Source organism: Orbicella faveolata, unplaced genomic scaffold (genome assembly GCF_042242905.1).
Source record: "Orbicella faveolata isolate gen_17 unplaced genomic scaffold, um_ofav_v1 contig_36, whole genome shotgun sequence".
Lineage (NCBI taxonomy): Eukaryota > Metazoa > Cnidaria > Anthozoa > Scleractinia > Merulinidae > Orbicella > Orbicella faveolata.
This window is the reverse complement of record NW_028301565.1, coordinates 11,316,894-11,335,811: the sequence shown is the minus strand read 5'-3', so window position 1 is coordinate 11,335,811 and position 18,918 is coordinate 11,316,894. Positions and strand designations below refer to the sequence as shown.

Here is an 18,918-nt window from a genome sequence, read left to right as displayed (position 1 = left end):
GAACCCTTTCCTTGCTCCCCATTTTCTCAAATAAGAAGTGGAAAATAAAAGCCATGAAATCTGTACAAAGGGCAGAGCTGAGGAGTTTCCCATTGTTTTCTTTTTTTACTGAAGTAATAACGTTTTAGTTTTAGATCTACTGAGTTTCAACATATTTCTTCCAAAAATGCGTGCAGTATGTTCTAGGTAATCAAGTTCAAACAGAATTCTTCTCATTCTTGGTTGTTTTTGCTTCATGAGATTTCTTATTACCCTAGTCCAGCTTTCTCTTTTATCAAAAAAAAAAGTCCGAGACCAGGTCAGTCCTTATTACTTTATTATACAATTTGCAGTCATGGTGACTGACCTGAAAAACAGTCAAAGTTGTATGACCATCACTGTTAGAACTAATATGAACTACAGTGTTTGCTATTATTCAGGGGCAACCAATGACCGTTTTCTCTCAAATGCTTTTAAACGCTGTTTTAGGCTATCTGGAGTGCTTTTAAAGTTCTGTAGGTTAATTTTAGGTTGCGCTAAAAAAGTTTACCTGCTCTGTTATTCTAGGGGAACTTGAGTATTCTCAAATTTATTAGGGCTTTTTTGTCCATTCCCCGAAAACCTTAGGTCTTATCACCTTTCTGACAGTAATAGCTGACCTTTTTTCAGTACCCAAAACGACAGTTTTTACAATCCGAAAACAACAGACATTAAATTTCTCATATCACGAAAGTTGGAGGTGACAATTCCCTTCCGAAAATCAGAGGGGATTAAAGGCCTTCGAAATAGATAATTTACCAAAACGATCCGTTGGGTGCCCCTGATTATTTTTGTTTTAAGTCTCTCATGTTGTTGATGTGGCAGTAAGATCTGGCATTTTGTCTTTAGTATGGATGTTTACTGGTAGTACAGCTCTAAGTTCATTCCATCGTGAATTTCATCTGAAGTGGTAAATCAAGGAAAAGTGCTGTGTAATGTTTAATGCAAAACGCTGTAAAGTTATCTAACATAGAGCTGATCAGTATTGTCTGTTCCCATAAGAAGATTTAGTTCACAACACCAGAGCCTAGCCTGGTTTTCATAACAAGGAGTGACAAGGACTTTCTACACCCCATACTCCTCCTTGATGGAAAGCTAGTCCACTGCAGGTTACTGCTTCCGCAGAATTTAATCAGGCTTTGCCAAAAGTTCATCAGCACCTGTTCACGCTTCTGTGCGGAGAGAGGTGGTGTGAGATTTAAGTCTCTTGCCCAAGAATACATTTGCAAAGACACTGGTCAGTGATCACACTTAGTCCAACGCATCAATGTTTGACCACAGAGCTAACAAAAAGAACTGAGTGTTACATGATGAAAATCATGCACAAAATAGCTCAAGGAAAGTAGTCTCATGTGACTGTATTTTGAGCTTAATTGAAATTTGTAAAATCAAGTCAATCTTGCTATTACAAATCACTATATACAATCAAACTAATAACTTATAATCATAAGCATAAAGCATCATGGAGTCATGTTAAGTGTGTGTTGAAATCCTATCCAGTGGCGATAGTTGTTCAATGATGATTTTGGAAAGTGAGGCTGAAGCTTTCCAGATAAGGCACAAAATACCACTAGTGGTTAACACCATTTCAACAGATGAGTTTGACTTTAATCAACAAGATTTATTTGCACTGCAATATTGTACAGTGCACTAAGCTGGAAATACTGTCTTGATCAAAAGAGACCTCTTGTTAGAATAGCGATGATCTTTTATCAAAGGATACAATCCTCAAGTGTAATGTGATCTTTAAAAATGGTATACCTGCAGAAAAGGACAGATGTGGTACAGGTTATTGACTTTTGTCAACAGTGCTACAACAGTGCTGCAGTCCATTGCAGAGTTGTACCCATTTATAAACCTGGGTAGAGAGAGGCACTGCAGGGTAAAGTGTGTGAACACAACACAATGCCCCTGGCTAGGGTTTAAACTTGGACTGCTCGATCTGAAGTCGAGCACACTAACCATGACGCCACTGTGCCTCTAGAGTGCTAAGGGGTACTTACGATTGGTGAACATATTCTATTCTGGAATATTATTTAAAACCTCTTGTGAGCTAAAAGCCTAAGGTGTTAGAAGTGTTAATCCAGGTTTAATTACCACTTCTTAAGCACTATCCTGTCCCATTTGGTTCCTGTCTGAGCAGCAATAAGTTTCTTCAAGTCTCCAACAGTATCATCAGGACTAAAAACAAAGTCAAGGTTTCTGCAAAAGCTTATTCATGTTACTAAGTTTCGTTATTATGTATATAGCAGTGTCTTGGTGACACACAAAGCTTTGGTGATTCTTTTTCAATAGACCAATTTTGATATATTAAAATTCAGCCTAACACAATAGACCTCAGCATGAGGTTCTGGGGAATAAACCCCATAAACTCTGTAGTTATTCCCCAGGAGCCTCGTACTGAAATCTACTGTTTTAGGCTGAACTTTAACATATCAAAATTGGTCTATTAGTGATTGCTTAATATATTTATTCAATACTGATGTCATTAATCAGAGTATTTTCCCTGCTGAATATCCATTAGTAGAAACCTCTTCATAATGAAATGTAACCACCACTGAGGTTTATTTAGGTGGACTCAAACTAAAATCCACTTTCAGTAGACAGACACTTAGAACCCTATAAATTCAACCATTATGGGCATACATGTGTATGTCAACCTTTCCTGAATTCTTTTCTATATGAATTTATCCAGTTACCCTCAGGGCAGTATGATATTTTCACAGAACAATAATCCATTTCAGCTAATGGACTGACAGCCATTGGCAAGGTAATCACATATTATGTGATTTTTAAAGGCATTTTGGTGGATGAAAAACGTTCCAAGGAGGTGTAATGTACCTAGGGTCAAGGTGCCAATAGTCTTTAGATTTTAAAATGTAAAATGTCCTTAAAAACAGCTATTTACTTTCACCAATTTAACCCTCCAGGGAGTAATGTCGCAATAGTGTGATGGTAGTCGCCCTAAAGTGCCTTTTGAGTTAAAAAACTCATTTTGTTCAGAATCCATTTAGTGTATACTGTCCCATGTATTTAAAGGATACTTGCACTTGACCCGAACTTTCTTCCCAAGACGATCATTACATGTGACTTCAATCATCTTTGAACGTGGTAATATTTCTAAGTTGGACACAATAACATAAAAAGAACAAAATTTTATTACTTGTATCATTGCCTGTCATATGGATGACTCTCATTTACATTTCTTTCAACAGTCGTTAACCATGACTGAAAATGAAAAAAAGAAAAAAAAAAAAAATGTAGTATCAAGTTTCAGGTCTCATAGATCTTCCTGTCTTAGACCACCAAAGATCTTTGGTATGAAAATTTGCTTTTTTGATTACAATCCTTTAAATTTTGGCGTATCTTCCAGGTGAGGTTCAAGTGAACTGCACTCTACCCATGGCTAAAGTTTAAAATTTTGTACTTCATAAATCTTGATGAATGTTTAGCATAGAATTTAAAATACTTTGGCATGTATATGTTTTCTGCCGGCACAACAAATTAATAATCACTACATTACATACCTTATTTTACACTCTTATCTAAAAACATGATTTGACAGCAATATTGAATAAACAACATAAGTTATTTAAACTTACAATGTTGAAAGATTTCCAAGCCAGCTATTTTACACCTATATACTTAAACTTTATTTGCATACTTACTTCTCCAAGTACTCGTCTAGAAAACTTAAATCCCACAGCAATCCAAACAGCGCAAAAATACTGTCAAGAAGTAAAGAAAGTCATAAATCATGGGGAACTTGGCGCCCGCGATCTTTTTTGGTCATATTGTCATGTAATCCCAAATGAAACGTCCCAAAAGGCAAATATGGTTAACTTGGTCAATCTTGTCATGTTTCATGTACCTAGACCTAATTTGGACCAAATTTGGTTTTCCAAACAACTATCAAAGTGAACATAATTTAGAAAAATTAAGAGATTAAGGCTGCTCAGATGTTGACCAGGCAAGTCAGTTTATGGATATTACATGATTCAACCTCCCCTTCTCACATCAGCCGCTGAACTTCTATAATAAAGGCATATTTGTATTCTAAAATGGCGGCGCCTTACTCGTCTCAGTGCGGAGCATCTCTGCATGGTGGTTATAACCATCCCACAACCAGGAGCTGGCAAAGCACTAATACAGAAATCACGAACAAGAACTTGATTTACCCTCTCTTCATTTCGTAAGTGCATATAATGATTAGATGTACGGAAATTGTCTTGTAATAAAAAGTTCATGATAATTCCCCTTCGCCTCCCAAGGACGGGGTTTGCAACGAGGAGGAAAACATTCAGGCATTCATTACAAGATCGTTAGGTGTTATTTCCTCTGTGATCGAGGCATGTAGGTAGCAGATAACCAAGGGATATGCACAGTTATAACCTTTCATGGCTCCAGGAGTTTATACCAAAACTTACTGTCTTTGTAGAGATGAAGCTGATGCAGAGGAGGAAATATCAAGCCTCCCTGGGCAATACAGGTACACTATATTATAATGGTAATTATCAAGGATAATGATAAAGGAGCTGATTTCAAGATCAGGCCTTGAATTTTAAGCATAAGTGGTAGCCAGTTGGACAGTGTATGACATTTGCAGACTGCAGACTACATGTAGGCCTGCATGTAAATACAGGCCTAAATAGCACTCTGGTTAGCCTGAATCTGAATAGCACACAGGTTACCCTGTTTACTGTTAGCTCTCAGTGATGGATATGAACAATTATACAAATATCAGTTAAAAAGTCTGCAGTCTTCAAATACTATACAGTGGGGGGAGGGAGGAGGGAACAGGGATTGTAAAACCTCCCGTTCTCGCACCCTGTTCTCCTGCTTCCCGTACCTTTATCTCCCAACTCTCGCCCTTGGCCATCTTTCTCCCATACCCTGTAAATAAGGAGACTCAAAACACATCCCAGTCATTTAGCTGCACACTCCCTAGGCATTTCCTTTTTTTCCTTTGTTTTCAACCTTGCTCCTCTCATTCACCTTTTTTGACAGCTTAAGCGACAAAATTTCAATGCTGATGACATAACCACTGTTAATGGGTTTCCAATTTTACTGGAAGTAAGCCTCAGTTTTTAAGCCCAAGGATAAATTTTTGTTTTTTGTAAATCAAATAACATTTTGGGTTCTTGTTTTTGAAAGCATTTTATTTATGCTTATTAATGGTTCCCGTCTTTTGAGAACTCCCGCTTCCCGCCCTCCCGTCCCCTATTCTCCTGGGCTCTCACCCCCTGTCTCCCCCCACCATACACTGCCAATTGGATACACCAGTCTGACCTCTGCAGATCTGATAATCAACTACATTATCAATACTTTGCTTCTGATACCGTCTAGATATACTTTCTTGTCATTTAAAGGTTTGGAGTTAACAACATAGAAAAGATAGTTACACCCTTGGTAGAGAAAGGACTTAAGGTTGTTTTATTGTTTGGAGTTGTCTCCAGGCTTAATAAGGTATGTGTCTACCAGAATATTTCCGGATATTAACATACCTTTCCAACACTTTACTGGAAGGTCAGAATTTTGTCCAGTGTAATTAGCTGTAGTAGAAATACTTGGTGAGCAAATTGTAAACCAAATGGGTGTCAGGGTATCCAGTGTTTGTTCACGCATTAGAGAAAAGCTCAGTAGAGGCACTAAATATCCTGTAAGTTAAAACATTTCTTTGGGGGCACATCCATGGTAACAAATCATGCCTGCTGGTAAACAGTGTATTGCTTTATATTAATAACTTGCTCATTTTTTAGATTGGTCTTGGGTCCCGTCTGCCAAAAATACAACTCAAGAAAGAAGTAGCTACTTTCACTGATTTTGTTTTGTTATTCGTTTCAACTGTTTGAACTGTTCCTCAGCAGCTAGTGAAAACACCAAAATGATAACATTTGCTGCTTAATTGTCATTTAGGCTTTCTAATTATTGGGGATGTTTAGTTTGATATTAGAGTACTACTACTTTGACAATTTGTGATCCAAACTAATTAATATGACACTGCATGTGTGACCCTTCGCCATAATTACATCCAGAAACAAGGAGCCAGCAAAAGATGTGCCTAGAGGTTTGTATCAGATTATCAGGTGTTCAAGGAAGTTATTAGAGGTTTGATTGGTTTATCTTCACATGTAATGGTAGACTGGTGATGGTTACAATGCTGACAGTGAGGATTCCCCTGTGATCCTGGCCACTAAGAAGCTATCATCCTTGTATCCTGATCTGCTGATATGCTGTGACGTTTGCATTTGTCCTTATGCAACCCATGGCCATTGTGGTAAGTCCTTTCTGTTTTTCAATAATTAGTTTTCTTTTAGTTAAGAGTTTTAATCATGTTGACATGTTAAATAAAAATTTTGAAAAGTGTAGTTAGAAGGCATCAACTTACAAGGAAACGTCCTCTTTGTTATTATTAAAACATATTATTTTTTCATATATCAGGTATTCTCAATGTTGATGGTTCTATCAACAATCCAGCAAGTATCAAACGAATAGCAGAAATATCTTTATCTTATGCCAAGGCAGGTATGAATGTTCAATATTAAGATTCAGATTTTGGTACACAGTTGAAATATTTGACAGATAATTTTAAAATTTTCCTCAGTCACTTGTTAGCTTCTTTGTTGTTTGGTTTCTTTTTATCTCTTGTGGCATTGGACACTAAACTAAGATAACCTTCAGTAAATTCAACCCACTGTATCATAATTCTGGGTTCAGGATTCAAAGCTGGGACACATTGGTAGGAAGCTACACGTAGCACTGTCACTGTACCCCACCCTTGCTCGCCATGCCAGCTTGGCAAAGTCTTTTATCCACAGTAGGATGACTTAACTGTATAACCAGCTTTAAGGACTGTGGCAGATTTCTAAATTTAATCTTGCTTGATATCATGTAGGATGTCATGTGATAGCCCCATCAGACATGATGGACAACCGTATTGCAGCCATTAAGGAAATTTTACACAGGATGGGTTATGGAGGAAAGGTACCATATAATACCAGAATGAAAAAGTGCTTTCTCAGGTAGTTCTTCAGAGTTACTGTAGTGGTAGTGAGATATTTACAAGGTAATTTGAAACACTGGTGCTTGAATGTATTGTTGTCTGTGGTTCTTGTTTAACTTTGAAAAATTAAAATCATACAAAAAGTAGATAATAATAATAACTTTTAATTATGTATATTATGCACCAATTAAATAGTAGATATCACTTGATACATGTTTGAGCTCCCGAGGCACTTTCAAATCAAATTATTATGAAATCTTAAACAAGAAATTAATAGTAAAGGATTCCTGTCAGAAATGAATGTTGTTTGTTTCTCAACAATCTTGTTCACAGCGGCTGCGATCCTTTTGGTTAGTACCAAGAGATTGAGACCTTTGAGAGAAATCTTAAAGGAGCTCAGTCATAGTATTTTGAGTTATTTTGGCCACATACAAAATTACCTTTAAATGGTAGGAAAACTGAAAACAACAGTTTAATAAGATAGAGAAACATCAAAGAGATAATGATAAACCATAAAGGAACAAGGATGGCTAAGGATGGAGATGATTAACACGGATTACAAACAACGAATTTGAAAAATTGAGGCTAAACTTTTCAGTATGTGCAAACCGTGACGTAACTCCTTTAAGGTGAACCAGCATTAGTTACAGTGGTAACTCTCTCCATGCATGTGCACAATCAATCCTGATCCAGGATTTTCTGGTTCCAGTTTTCAATTTTGTCCAGAGCACCAGCCATTCAGTTACTGCTGACCAAAAATGCATGGTCCGGGGGGCAAGATTGGTTTCTCAACTGTATACACAGCACATATAGCAGAGCAGATAAAATGTAGTGTGTATGGGTAAATATTCATGTCACTACAATGTGCTATAATTGTCTTCTTTTAGGTTGCAGTAATGAGCTACAGTGCCAAGTTTGCCTCTAGTTTTTATGGTCCATTCAGGTAAGCTGCAAACTAATTTCTTCTCTGTCACGACTCTCAGGGTTTGTCACTAATCTTTCAAGCCTCTTGTGAGATTGTGTTTTTCTTGTGGCATTAAATACATCATATCCCAATTATCATGATTAAGCCCGAACATTAAAATGTTTCCATTACAAAATTCCTTGCCCAAAGATGAAAAGAATGCCTTTGGAAATAGGAACAGTGCAAACTCTGCTTCCAATGCGAACTAGAGTTTCGACCACCTGTCTTTCATTTTTTTGTTCTTAAGGTAAACCTCATTCATTTACAGAGAGGCAGCCAAGAGTGCACCAGCATTTGGCGACAGGAGATGTTACCAGTTGCCATTAGGCTCTAAGGGTCTTGCAGCCAGAGCAGTGGTACGTTTTGCTGTGTCATTACCAGTGCAGCTTGGGGTCAGATTTTTGGATACTGTTACTAAGTTTAGCAAGTTCTCTGCTTGGTTTTCTCTCAAGATTTTGAAACAAAGGTCACTGCATCTCAATCTCAGATTTTACCATTTACTACTACATACTTGTAGTCATGTCTGAGCGTGTCAAATTTTTACATCATTGCTGGTGTTACTTGAAAAAATGTCTAGGAGCGTGATGTCAAAGAAGGTGCAGACATGCTGATGGTGAAACCAGGAATGGCATATCTTGATATTGTGAGACAGACTAAGGATAAGGTACTACAGGTTTAGATTGTTTTTCTATAAACTATTAACAACCAAACTATTTTACACTTTAGTACCGTATCATTAGCGCAATTTCTTGTGTCTATCAAAGCGAAACTAAAGAAATTATTTCAGTCTGTAGAAACTACCCTTTTAATTCTTGCTGTCTATCTTCAGCTACTGCTATCTTAATCACTTTAACAGGGAAACCTTACAAATCATTTTAACTTAGAGGTAGCCTTTTATGGTTTCTTATTAATTAATAGGCTTCCTTGCCAGCTCTTACAGTATACTGGAAATTTGTTCAATAATTTTACTTGTGGTCATATTACCTACAAAAATATGAGTTTCTTGGTGGGCAATTAGGTCACTGAGTTCTCCAGATGAGCCTCCCAATGAGAAACAAACAGGTTTAGTCAGTGCATGGCTGTGCAATATAAGATCAGTTTGTCACCTTTTTGTGAGGTGAGTTGGCAGCACATGTAGATATACCCACTTGAATTCTTATAACCTAAATAATTGAAACCCTTAGCTTTTTTCCCAAAGGAAGATTGGGAAAGCTGCACTTACCAAGGGTGGCGCAAGCACAACTAACTTGTGTACTCTTGATTAAATTCTAGTTTCCTGACTTGCCTCTGGCAATTTACCAGGTTTGTAAACAACATTTCCTAATTTGTACATTTGAAACATTTCACTCAGAATCATTATGAGCAGACAATGCTTGACGAGGACTTCAGCCGCTTGGTGGCTATTGGCCTTTGCACACATTGCAGACCTATACTATAACGTTTTTTATCATCTATCAAGTTTGTAAGTGTGTGCAGAAATGTACTAAGGTTAGTAGATTGGATTTGTATATACAGGGTTCGTACCCTTTTTCAGAAACAAATTTCCAGGACTTTTCCAGGACTCAGATTGATTTTTCCAGGACTCTAAAATTCACATTAACCCTTTCACTCCTGAGATCTTAATGTTAATTCTCCTTACTGTCTGCCATACATTTCATATTTTTTACTTGAGTTTAACAGATTTCCAGAACTTTCCAGGACCAGTAGCCCTTTTCCAGGACTTTCCAGGTTTTCCAGGACCTGTATGAACCCAGTATATACAGTTGAACCCTGCTTTTTCAAACTCTCAGGGGAAACAAAAAATAGTTCGAAATAGCTGATAATAAAGGTTGGTTTTCACTAGCGACGGAGTCGTAATCAGAAGTGTAGAGCGATACAATCTGGTGAAAATCAAACCGACATAGTCGAAAGCAGAACGCCCTTTCTGCTTATGACTGCATTGCTTACGATCTAGTGAAAACTAGATTGTTGGAGTCGGAAGCAGAAGCAGAAGAATATACCAATCACAATGTTAGATTCCAGGCCTTGTGATTGGTTTATTCTTCCGCTTCTGCTTCTGACTCCAACAATCTAGTTTTCACTAGATCGTAAGCAACAGAGTTATTAACAGAATCAGAAGAAATGGAAACGTTCTGATTCTTCTGACTCCAATTCTGTTGAGCTTATGATTCTGCTTACGGCTCTGATTTTTGATTTTCACTAGGTCATAAGCTTTCTTAGGACTCCAACTACAACTCTGGCTCTGTCGCTAGCGAAACTTAAATCACTGAAGGGTAAATCCTTGAGACTAGGCCTAACTGATCCTGAGGCAACTTTATCATTACTGCAGGTTTCTGGAGAGTTTGCCATGCTGTACCATGGAAGCAAAGCTGGAGCTTTTGACTTGAAGACCATAGTGTTAGAATGCTTAACATCAATGAGAAGGGCAGGTAATTATTAGCATCAAGATGACAATAATATAATTGTTATTGTGGAGTTAGCAGTTTGTTTCAAGCTTGATTGCTTGCCAGGTTTAAAAAGCTGCTAATAGGGTCAGTTTAGAAAGACATTTGAAAATGAACATTAACAATAAGAACGTTACATGAGCTTTCGATGACCTCATGTCATCACTGTCCTCTTCAAAAGAAAATTACATAATAAACTGACATATATAAAAGCTTTTCAAACAAAAACAACCTGGTGTCATGAATCTTTCAAAGGCCGTCTAAGGTCTGACAACTACATGTACTAAACAAATTGAAATGTTATGATCATGTTAATTGCCCTGGTATTATTGTGTTTCAGGTGCAGATATTATCATAACATATTTTGTTCCACAATTATTGGACTGGCTAAAAGAACACCACTGAAGATCAATGACCACAGTCGGATCATGCACTCGCAATAATAATTATTGTATTAGAGTACTGTATGTAGGTTGTGTTACTGCACATCTTTATGCATCATGTAGGATTTAGAAAACCCATGGTAAGAATTAAATTTTAATCATAAATGCACATATTTTGTCATTACAAATTTTCTATTTAATATGGCATTTTATTTTTTGCTAAGTGGGTAGTATTTTAAGAGCCTTCAGTTGAGCAAAGTATAACCAGAGAATAGAGAACTGTGCTGTATTGAACAGAAAATATTTGAGTGGAGTATTTATCACGTATAATGTGTTAGACTTGCACCTAATTAAAACAAGGGTAACACAAATCCCTGAATGGATCATTACTGCCATAGAACTGCACTTGACAAATTAAATGCTTGATTACCAGTTACATGTAAGTTTACTGGATTCATACTGAACTCTTTTAAGATATATCTTTAAAGCCTGGTTTTCACTAGTGAGGAAAGCACAAGCATAAACACAAGCGCAAGCACAAGTGCATGTACAAGCACAAAGCAAGCACAAGCACAAGCACAAGCACAAGCACAAGCAATAGAGATTACTTAAGTGAAAACGAAATTCGACGCAATCACAAGCACAAGCAAAATCATCCAAACCTTCCAAATTGTTTAGGCGTGAGGTAATCTGGATCCAGTGTTTTCATTGGCCAAACTTAACCACATGTAGCAAGTATCCTTGTGCTTGTGTTATGCCTAAGCAGTATTTTGTTTTCACCTGTTGCAGTGGAAACACAAGCATAAACGCAAACACAAGTCTAAGGAGAAATTTTGATCCTTGTGCTTGTACTTGTGCTTATGCCTGCATCAAGGCTGTTATCATGGTGAAATAAGAATTATTGTGTTTGCGCTTGTGCTCGTGCCACTAGTAAAAACCAAGCTTAAGAGAAACAAAATAGATCTTGGGAAAGCAGAACTTCAAGATGCAAAGCACTTTAGGAATTAGGCACAGGGGTTAAAATTATTTATAGATAAGAGGAGTAAGAACCTGTAGGTAGTATTTCGAATATTTAATTATTTTACTAACAAAATCACAAGAATGAGACAATGTAGACAATTGATTTTTACTTTGCGTTTTTTTCTAATTTACTGAGGTTGTTCATAAAATAATCAACACTTCAATCTGTTGTCTGTTTTTACAGAAGTCTTCAATATAAATATTGTGATAAGAATTGAATGCCAAAGCAAGTTTGATAACTTTTTAGGATTTCATGTGCTTGTCCTTTCACTTGGTAGCGATCTTCAAATAGCCATTTCTGATCTTATGTACATGTAATAATGTTGTTGTAAAAATAATCCTGAATTGTGAAATGGATAAAATAATTCTTTGCAAGGCATGAATAAATACATTGATTTTCAGCTTTTGAAGCTTCATACACACTTACAGCCTCATGATTCCTGGTTTCATGTATTAAGTAATTCTTTTATTGCTGAACTGTCTGCAACATCAGCTGGTCGAAAGCCGTCATTGTCAGCAATTGAACAATCTGCTCCAGACTGTAATAGCTCTTTTACTATTGACAGAAAGTCACAGGTGGCAGCTGTTATGTGGAACAAAAGAAAAAAAACAGTTTTAAACTTATTTACCTCGAAAACCATTCAAAAAGGGCTTCATTCCTATGTGTGTATCTACTACAGCTATATGTAGGACACTACACATGAAAATAAGGAATGCAAGTCCTGATCTAAAAGAAGCTTTGGATAATGAAAAGGAATGAGTTTCACTCCCATGCAACTTACCAAAGTTGTATTAGTTACGTGTGGGAATGAAAAGAAAAATAATGTGTAAATTATGAAAATTTAATTCGTAAAAAAAAACTCTATATGAAAGAAAGTCTCATTTCTCTAATGAAAACTACCTGTACCTACCATAGTGTAATGGTGTTTGACCATCAGCATCCTAGTTTAAAAAATCAAATCCAGTTTAAATATAAAAGCAGATAGATTATCATTTGAGAATGTACTAGGGTGAAAAGAAAACCACTTCTCAGGCTTGCCCAGACATCATTCTCACTAGCCCCCAAAACACTTCTTTCTAGTACAATTAAATAATTTGAAATTTTACTCCCCGGTACCCCCAGCGGCTCATGTCAAAAAGAGTGAGTAAACTAATACAATATTTTATCCCTTTTCTGTACGTATGTCTGTAATTTGAATTTCCTCTGAAACAATTGTCCCAAAACGTTCAATTGCCAACTGAGCAAGCAAAGGATAGAATCCATTAGCCTGGCTGTAAAATTCACTAGCCTCAGGCAATCGGACTTGACTTTTTGAACATAATTTGTGTATTAGCCACAAAAAAATAGACTCATTTTCACACAAAACTAGGAATCCTCAAGAGTGTACACAATTCTCTAAAAAAAACTACCAAGGAAACAAAAGTTAGTAGGAATGATTTATTGTCTTAAGTGGAAAGACCAGGTAACTACATGTACACAGATTTGAGTTTAATTATTCCATTTGCCTTTAAATGTCCTCTGAACTCACAAACACTGGTATTTTGAATTGAATCTTATAAAAACAAGCTTTTGAAATGAGATCACTACCTTGCTCTTGGAAATTACCAGTTTTTAACTAACATGACAGAAATAAAACTCTACTTTTAATAATATTAGTTAATCAGAATTCTGTGGATTTAATTGCTGGTCAAGAAATGGCCAACTGCTGACAGGCTGAGACCATTCAGTCCTTAGAGCCACAAAAAAAACTTTTCAGTGATATTTCTACCTGTGTGTTTACTCCAGCCTTGTTTTTTATTAGGTGCGTCACTACATTTTCATGACCTCGGTCACAGGCCCAGTGAAGTAGTGTCAGCCCCTAAGAATAACAGATACAAATAAGCAGACATGCAGAGCTCTTCTGACTTGGGGGGCTGTGACCTTCTTGCCAGAAAAAAAAAATGACAATGCTCAAATGTACGAGTGTTGAAATGGGATACAGATGCATGAAAAAAAAAAAAAATTGCAGAAGAAACAAAACGAGACCAATAAACCTTTCAAAAATATGCCCTTGTATGCTCAGCAGCCCAATACCTGTTCGTCCTTGCTGTTAATGTTTTCTCTTGTGAGCAGAGCATCCATCTTTTTTGCATTTCCCTCCTTGCACCAATCAAACACTGACTTGTTAGTATCACTATGAAGTGAAATCAAATCACAGACATTCTGAGAATTCAACAGAAGGGTTTCAGTAGTTTTTAAGCCAAGGGTTAAACTCTTGGAATGTCCTAGGTGTGTCATTGCTAGCTCACTGACTACCACAAATCTAGTATATAATTATATCAGACCAAATAGTCCCCTGAAAGTAGGCCTAAAATGGCCATCGATGAAAGGGCACTGTGACCAATAAAAAACTGTGACTAAAACTTTTCCCAATATAAAATAAGTTGTACAAAACATGTCGAAACAACAAATATTTCAAAATTAGACAGGAGAAGTATCAGACAAGCAATGAGACTCCATTTTTGACCAAGAAGCTTAAAAATCTAATCCCAGAGAGCACACATATATACCAGAATAGCTTACATGAGGGAGTTCTTCCCACTGGCTACTTCAGTTTCTGGTTAAACCAGGGCAGTGATCAGGTTACAAATTATACCAATGAAGTACTGATCCTGCATGTTTCTTTTCTGAATCATTCACCCTAATGTAAATTAGTCTAAGTAACTTATTTCAAAACAAGTAGATTATTAGTACAGACCTTATAATATCATCATCATCATCATCTCCTCGCAGAGTGCTGACAGCAAGGCCCATTGTCTGCTTATGAGCAGGTTTTTCACTTTCCTTTACAGTCTGTGTCAAAATGTTTGAGTACAGCAAGGTAATTTGTAGTGGTGTCAGATCCTTTAGCAATAAAATTCACCCCAAATTTAACCCAAATGAACAGAAGACTGACAATATGGACTGCAAAAATATTAATAACTCACCAAGTCATCAGTGACGGCATATTTTGCCTCCCATTCTGGGTCTGTTTCAAACAGTTTCTGGATATAAAGTTCTAGGGCTTTTTGCTTGGACATCTCTCCAAGCTTTTTCCATGAGTCCCTTTAAAAATAAGAGATACAAGGATCGACTTAGTTCACATGACAATAGCCAATTCCCCCTTTGAGATTTACCTAAAGGAAACCATGGTTATTGTATTCATCATCTTGAACTGGATATTTAATTTGACGACTACAACTACCAAGATTCCTGCAGGTGCGTCTCAAAGAGGGAATTAGCCATTAAAGATTGTGGGAGATATTCGAGCACTCTGATTTCCTTTTGAGAAACTGAGCCTGAATCAGTTTTCTACTCATTTCCTAATCCTAGCCAGAGAGATCTACCTCTATTCTGGGAGAACAATTTCTATTAATTAATTGGAGTAGGAGAGGTAGCTGGGGAAAGACATTTAACAAGAAGTGGGTTTCACAGGGTGATAGGATTCAGGAGAAAATTAAAGAGAAGTTACTTCTATCATAACATCACATTGCATAATGTTTTACAATAGAAAAAAAATCACTACAAAACAAAAGCTACTAGGGAAGGGGGTACTTCAGAGCTGAAAAACCTACTGCGTAGCTTTCTGCCTATCCTAGCTCTACTTGTGGACCCAAGTAATAATGTAAGCTGCAAGAAGCTGCAATGGTTCACAGTGGTTGGAAGGAACAGCGGACTCTAATGAGGTACATGAGGATGTCGCTCGGTTGATTTATTCATACCGGGGCGAGCATGAATTTTTTTCAGCATTTCACTGTAAAGAAAACAAGTCTCCCCCTACCTGCTCAGAGGCTCTCTTGCTTATATATTCAGTGGGTTGTTTATATGGATGCAATATGTAAAGAGTATTTGTGGATAAAATGTGTCTTGTCGACAAAATTTCTGGTATACCGCGGGAATATAAAGGGTTCGGAAACCGTCTTTAGGTTGATTTTGTCTGAAAAAGATTGATTCCCCACAAAAACAATACACTAGCTTTCCATTAGTGATGCTAAAATGTTGCTGCTTTCCGGGAATATTGGAAAAGCATACAAAGTTCGTAACTTTTTTTTGTTTACACGATCAATAAAATTCTCGCCATTTTTTTAAACTTGGAGCCTGGTGCACAGTCAAAACTCTTGCATGCTTACTACGTTTTTCTGCTCTGAAAGGGGATAGGGAACTAAGAGTCAATAGTAAATACACATAAAGTGGAAAATTTAGAACCCATTTGGCCCCACCTAACAATTACATATTACATAATTCAGCCACTGTCAAGCTATAAGGTATTCCTAGATTTCACCAATTGATATCTTGACATGAATCCTGAAAGGGTTTTCACTACCTAAAATTAAGCTATTTGTGTGAAGTAGGTGATATCCATTCATTTATCAGCCAAAGTGCTACTCGCACAAATAATGACTCTAGGAATCTGAAGGGTTGATGTGGACACTGGTATCATTTCAGGTTAAATATTGGTCTAAGTACCAACAAATTTAAGATCCATCCTTTCTCTTTTCATTCACTGAGAATTATGTTGTGTACAGACCAATGATAGGGAATTCCTTAGGATGTACGTCTGTAAATGTAGACTTATATATATATATTAATGTAAGACATAGAATTGCCACTTTTTTTAAAAAAATAACAATAAAAATAAAAAGAATTACCACTTTGCCCTTCCAACAATGTCCCAAAATCCTGGTCTTGACGTATTGCATGGTCCTTCTTTTGCCTTACTCATAAAAAAGAAAAGAAGCAATTCGCCGAAAATGATGAGAGAAATGTGTTCTGACAGGTTTTCAAAAACAAAAAGTAATTGGGGAAATGCTATTAACAAAGAGGGTGTTTACAAGAAATTTAATGGACTAACTTGTTTGTATAAAGCATAGAAAGCAAGCTTTTTCTCGTCGCTCAAATTACGCATAGTTCTGACAAATTCTGTCGCCGCCTGAAAGAGCTTTTCTAAGTCTTCTGTATCGAGAACAACTTCATCAAAGTACTCCGCCATCTTGGCTGTTAGGTAAGTTTGTCATGTAGGGAGACACAAACTGTACCAGAGGGCAGGTTGCAGGCCATGTAGGAGGGGGCATTGGGGCCTACCAGGAGCCATAATCGGGGACGGAGACCGTAAGCGCGCGCCATTTCTAGTATTGGGGTTGTCCCCATGATATGGGACAATAATTCTATTTTTAGAACAAATTGCGCCATCGCCTAAGGCACACGCGCGTACATGCTGCGAGGATTTTTGCGGATGTCGCGCGGGGGAAATGGCGTCCGAAATTCCCGAAATTTTTCATGTTTTTGGCCCACAACTCAATGCGTTTACGTCTGTTGGAATTTTTCTTAAGTATTTTCGTCGTAAGCTGCTCCAGTTTGAGTGAAGTAAGACAGTGTCGAATTTAGGTACCGCTTTAAGCTTAGATATATATCGCTGACCAAGTTGTGTTCCGACGGATGCTTCTTTTACATGAGCTGTACATTACTCCACTTTAAATTTCACATATATTGAAGATTAACAGCTTTTCCATTACACAACAAAAAACCAGCTGGATATATTTAGATATAGCAGAGCTTTAGGACTTCATAGTTTCCTAGCTCCTCTTGCCACACGCTTGCGAGCAATTTGCCAGTCTATCGCGACTGAAAAGTAAAACAAAATAATTGCTAGTTTGGTCAGTTTGAGTTTCGCCTGAATTGTAAGCAACGCTTACTGTTTCATCAAGGCCCAATAACTTTATGTCCGTAGATATTGCTCAGTTTTATTCGTGTAAAAATCCACTAAATTGTCTGTTGTCGACGAATGAGAGCGCCCGCCGATGCTTGTTTTGTACAGTCAGTAAACACGACAAATTGTACTTGCGCCGCACTTTCGTGTGAAAACGTACATCGAACTCAAACAATAACTCTACAGTTTTTAAATATGTTTAAGATTGATAAATGTTTGAGAACATATTAAAAACTAAGCTGAAAATATGTGAATAAAGCAGAAATAATCAGCAAAGTTACGTTGACCCTTTCTTTAATCAACTTCGAAAACGATTTCGATTTTGTTGATCGAGTTATCAAAACTCCTTGTTTATTTTCATTTCCGCAGTGTAAAACTTCACTATGCTTATGTTGAAGAAACACACATGATGTTAGTAGCATTTTTTGCGTTCGTGAATTTTGTTGCAGCATCTCAGCACAAAAGATAACGAAAGAAATCTTTGTCAAGATTTATTGATAATTGAAAACACCGATTCGGACTTGAAAGTGCACGAGCTTCACTATGCAAATGAGCTAATTGTACGCGTCAGACTTTTCCTTTCAAAAACTTTTGCAAACTCACCAAACAAGCAGCAACAATAAGAAACCATCAAAACAGGTTTTGGTTATGATTAACCGTTGTCTGAGAAACTCACAAATTAACTCGATACCAGAGTAGAGAGTTTTCTTGCTATATTCTTAAGTCAGAACAAACGCAAAAACATACGCGTCAGCTTACAACTAGCGTGACCAGATCTTATTATTCATTTCCAGCGCGAGATTGAAGTCTTGTTTTCGACCCTGAAAAACCCACCTTTTCCGTTAGCTCAGAGCATAAAACTACTTATAAGCGCCCTGGTTCGTAATTCCTGCCTTATTCCCTGCCATCGCTGTGAAAAATACGCAAGATAATCTCTGAAGGTCTCTCAACTCTCACCATTTGATCACGCAACGTGACAACATCCACGCGAGAGCCCCGACATGTGCGTGGATCCGCGCGGATACATGACGTCAGGATGGCGCAATTTGTTCTAAAAATAGAAAAATTGTCCCATATCATAGGTGCGCGCGGATCCCAAGACTTACGGTCTCCGTCCCCGATTATGGCTCCTGGGCCTACTAGAAACCGTAAAACGCTGAAACCCCGCTCAATAGGTCCTTTGCAGCTAAGCCATCACGTGACTTACTTTTCATAAAATTATGGGTTATAAGTTAACAAATGCCAGAAATGGAAAAAGCATGTCAAAAATATCAAAATGGCCAAGTTTGAGGCCCCCATCATTAAGGAATGAGATTTTATGACACTGACAGCCTGAATTTTTAAAGAATAAGAAGATTTG

General features: G+C 37.2%; 3 protein-coding genes across 5 annotated transcripts; 1 reads left to right on the top strand and 2 right to left on the bottom strand.

Annotated features, from left to right (window-relative positions):
* Window positions 1-299: 299 nt before the first annotated feature.
* Window positions 300-3,811, bottom strand: LOC149102280 (ubiquitin-like protein 5). 2 transcript variants are annotated; one of them, XM_089275485.1, is made up of 5 exons: window positions 3,687-3,811; window positions 3,063-3,246; window positions 2,116-2,199; window positions 1,742-1,779; window positions 300-920 (listed from the first exon to the last, which is right to left on the bottom strand). In XM_089275485.1, exons 2-5 carry the CDS (start codon window positions 3,188-3,190, stop codon window positions 877-879), a joined length of 294 nt encoding a protein of 97 aa, XP_089131611.1. In that variant the 5' UTR covers window positions 3,191-3,246; window positions 3,687-3,811; the 3' UTR covers window positions 300-876. The 2 variants fall into 2 exon arrangements, with proteins under 2 accessions (XP_089131611.1, XP_089131612.1); XM_089275486.1 differs by having other exon boundaries at window positions 3,063-3,138; window positions 3,687-3,808.
* Window positions 3,812-4,041: 230 nt separating this feature from the next.
* Window positions 4,042-12,254, top strand: LOC110056808 (delta-aminolevulinic acid dehydratase-like). Of its 2 annotated transcripts, XM_020763355.2 has the most exons (12): window positions 4,046-4,210; window positions 4,457-4,507; window positions 5,388-5,484; window positions 6,160-6,295; window positions 6,460-6,543; window positions 6,914-7,002; window positions 7,909-7,964; window positions 8,254-8,341; window positions 8,563-8,649; window positions 9,258-9,287; window positions 10,315-10,414; window positions 10,770-12,254. In XM_020763355.2, exons 1-12 carry the CDS (start codon window positions 4,080-4,082, stop codon window positions 10,832-10,834), a joined length of 1,014 nt encoding a protein of 337 aa, XP_020619014.1. In that variant the 5' UTR covers window positions 4,046-4,079; the 3' UTR covers window positions 10,835-12,254. The 2 variants fall into 2 exon arrangements, with proteins under 2 accessions (XP_089131609.1, XP_020619014.1); XM_089275483.1 differs by lacking the exons at window positions 9,258-9,287; window positions 10,315-10,414; window positions 10,770-12,254 and adding an exon at window positions 9,337-9,957 and having other exon boundaries at window positions 4,042-4,210.
* On the bottom strand, window positions 11,925-16,879 carry LOC110056811 (acyl-CoA-binding domain-containing protein 6-like). Its single transcript, XM_020763357.2, has 8 exons — window positions 16,704-16,879; window positions 16,501-16,565; window positions 14,800-14,917; window positions 14,571-14,665; window positions 13,907-14,006; window positions 13,602-13,691; window positions 12,744-12,774; window positions 11,925-12,415 (listed from the first exon to the last, which is right to left on the bottom strand). The coding sequence occupies exons 1-8, from the start codon at window positions 16,839-16,841 to the stop codon at window positions 12,279-12,281; spliced, it is 774 nt and encodes a 257-aa protein (XP_020619016.1). The 5' UTR covers window positions 16,842-16,879; the 3' UTR covers window positions 11,925-12,278.
* Between the last annotated feature and the right edge of the window lie 2,039 nt (window positions 16,880-18,918).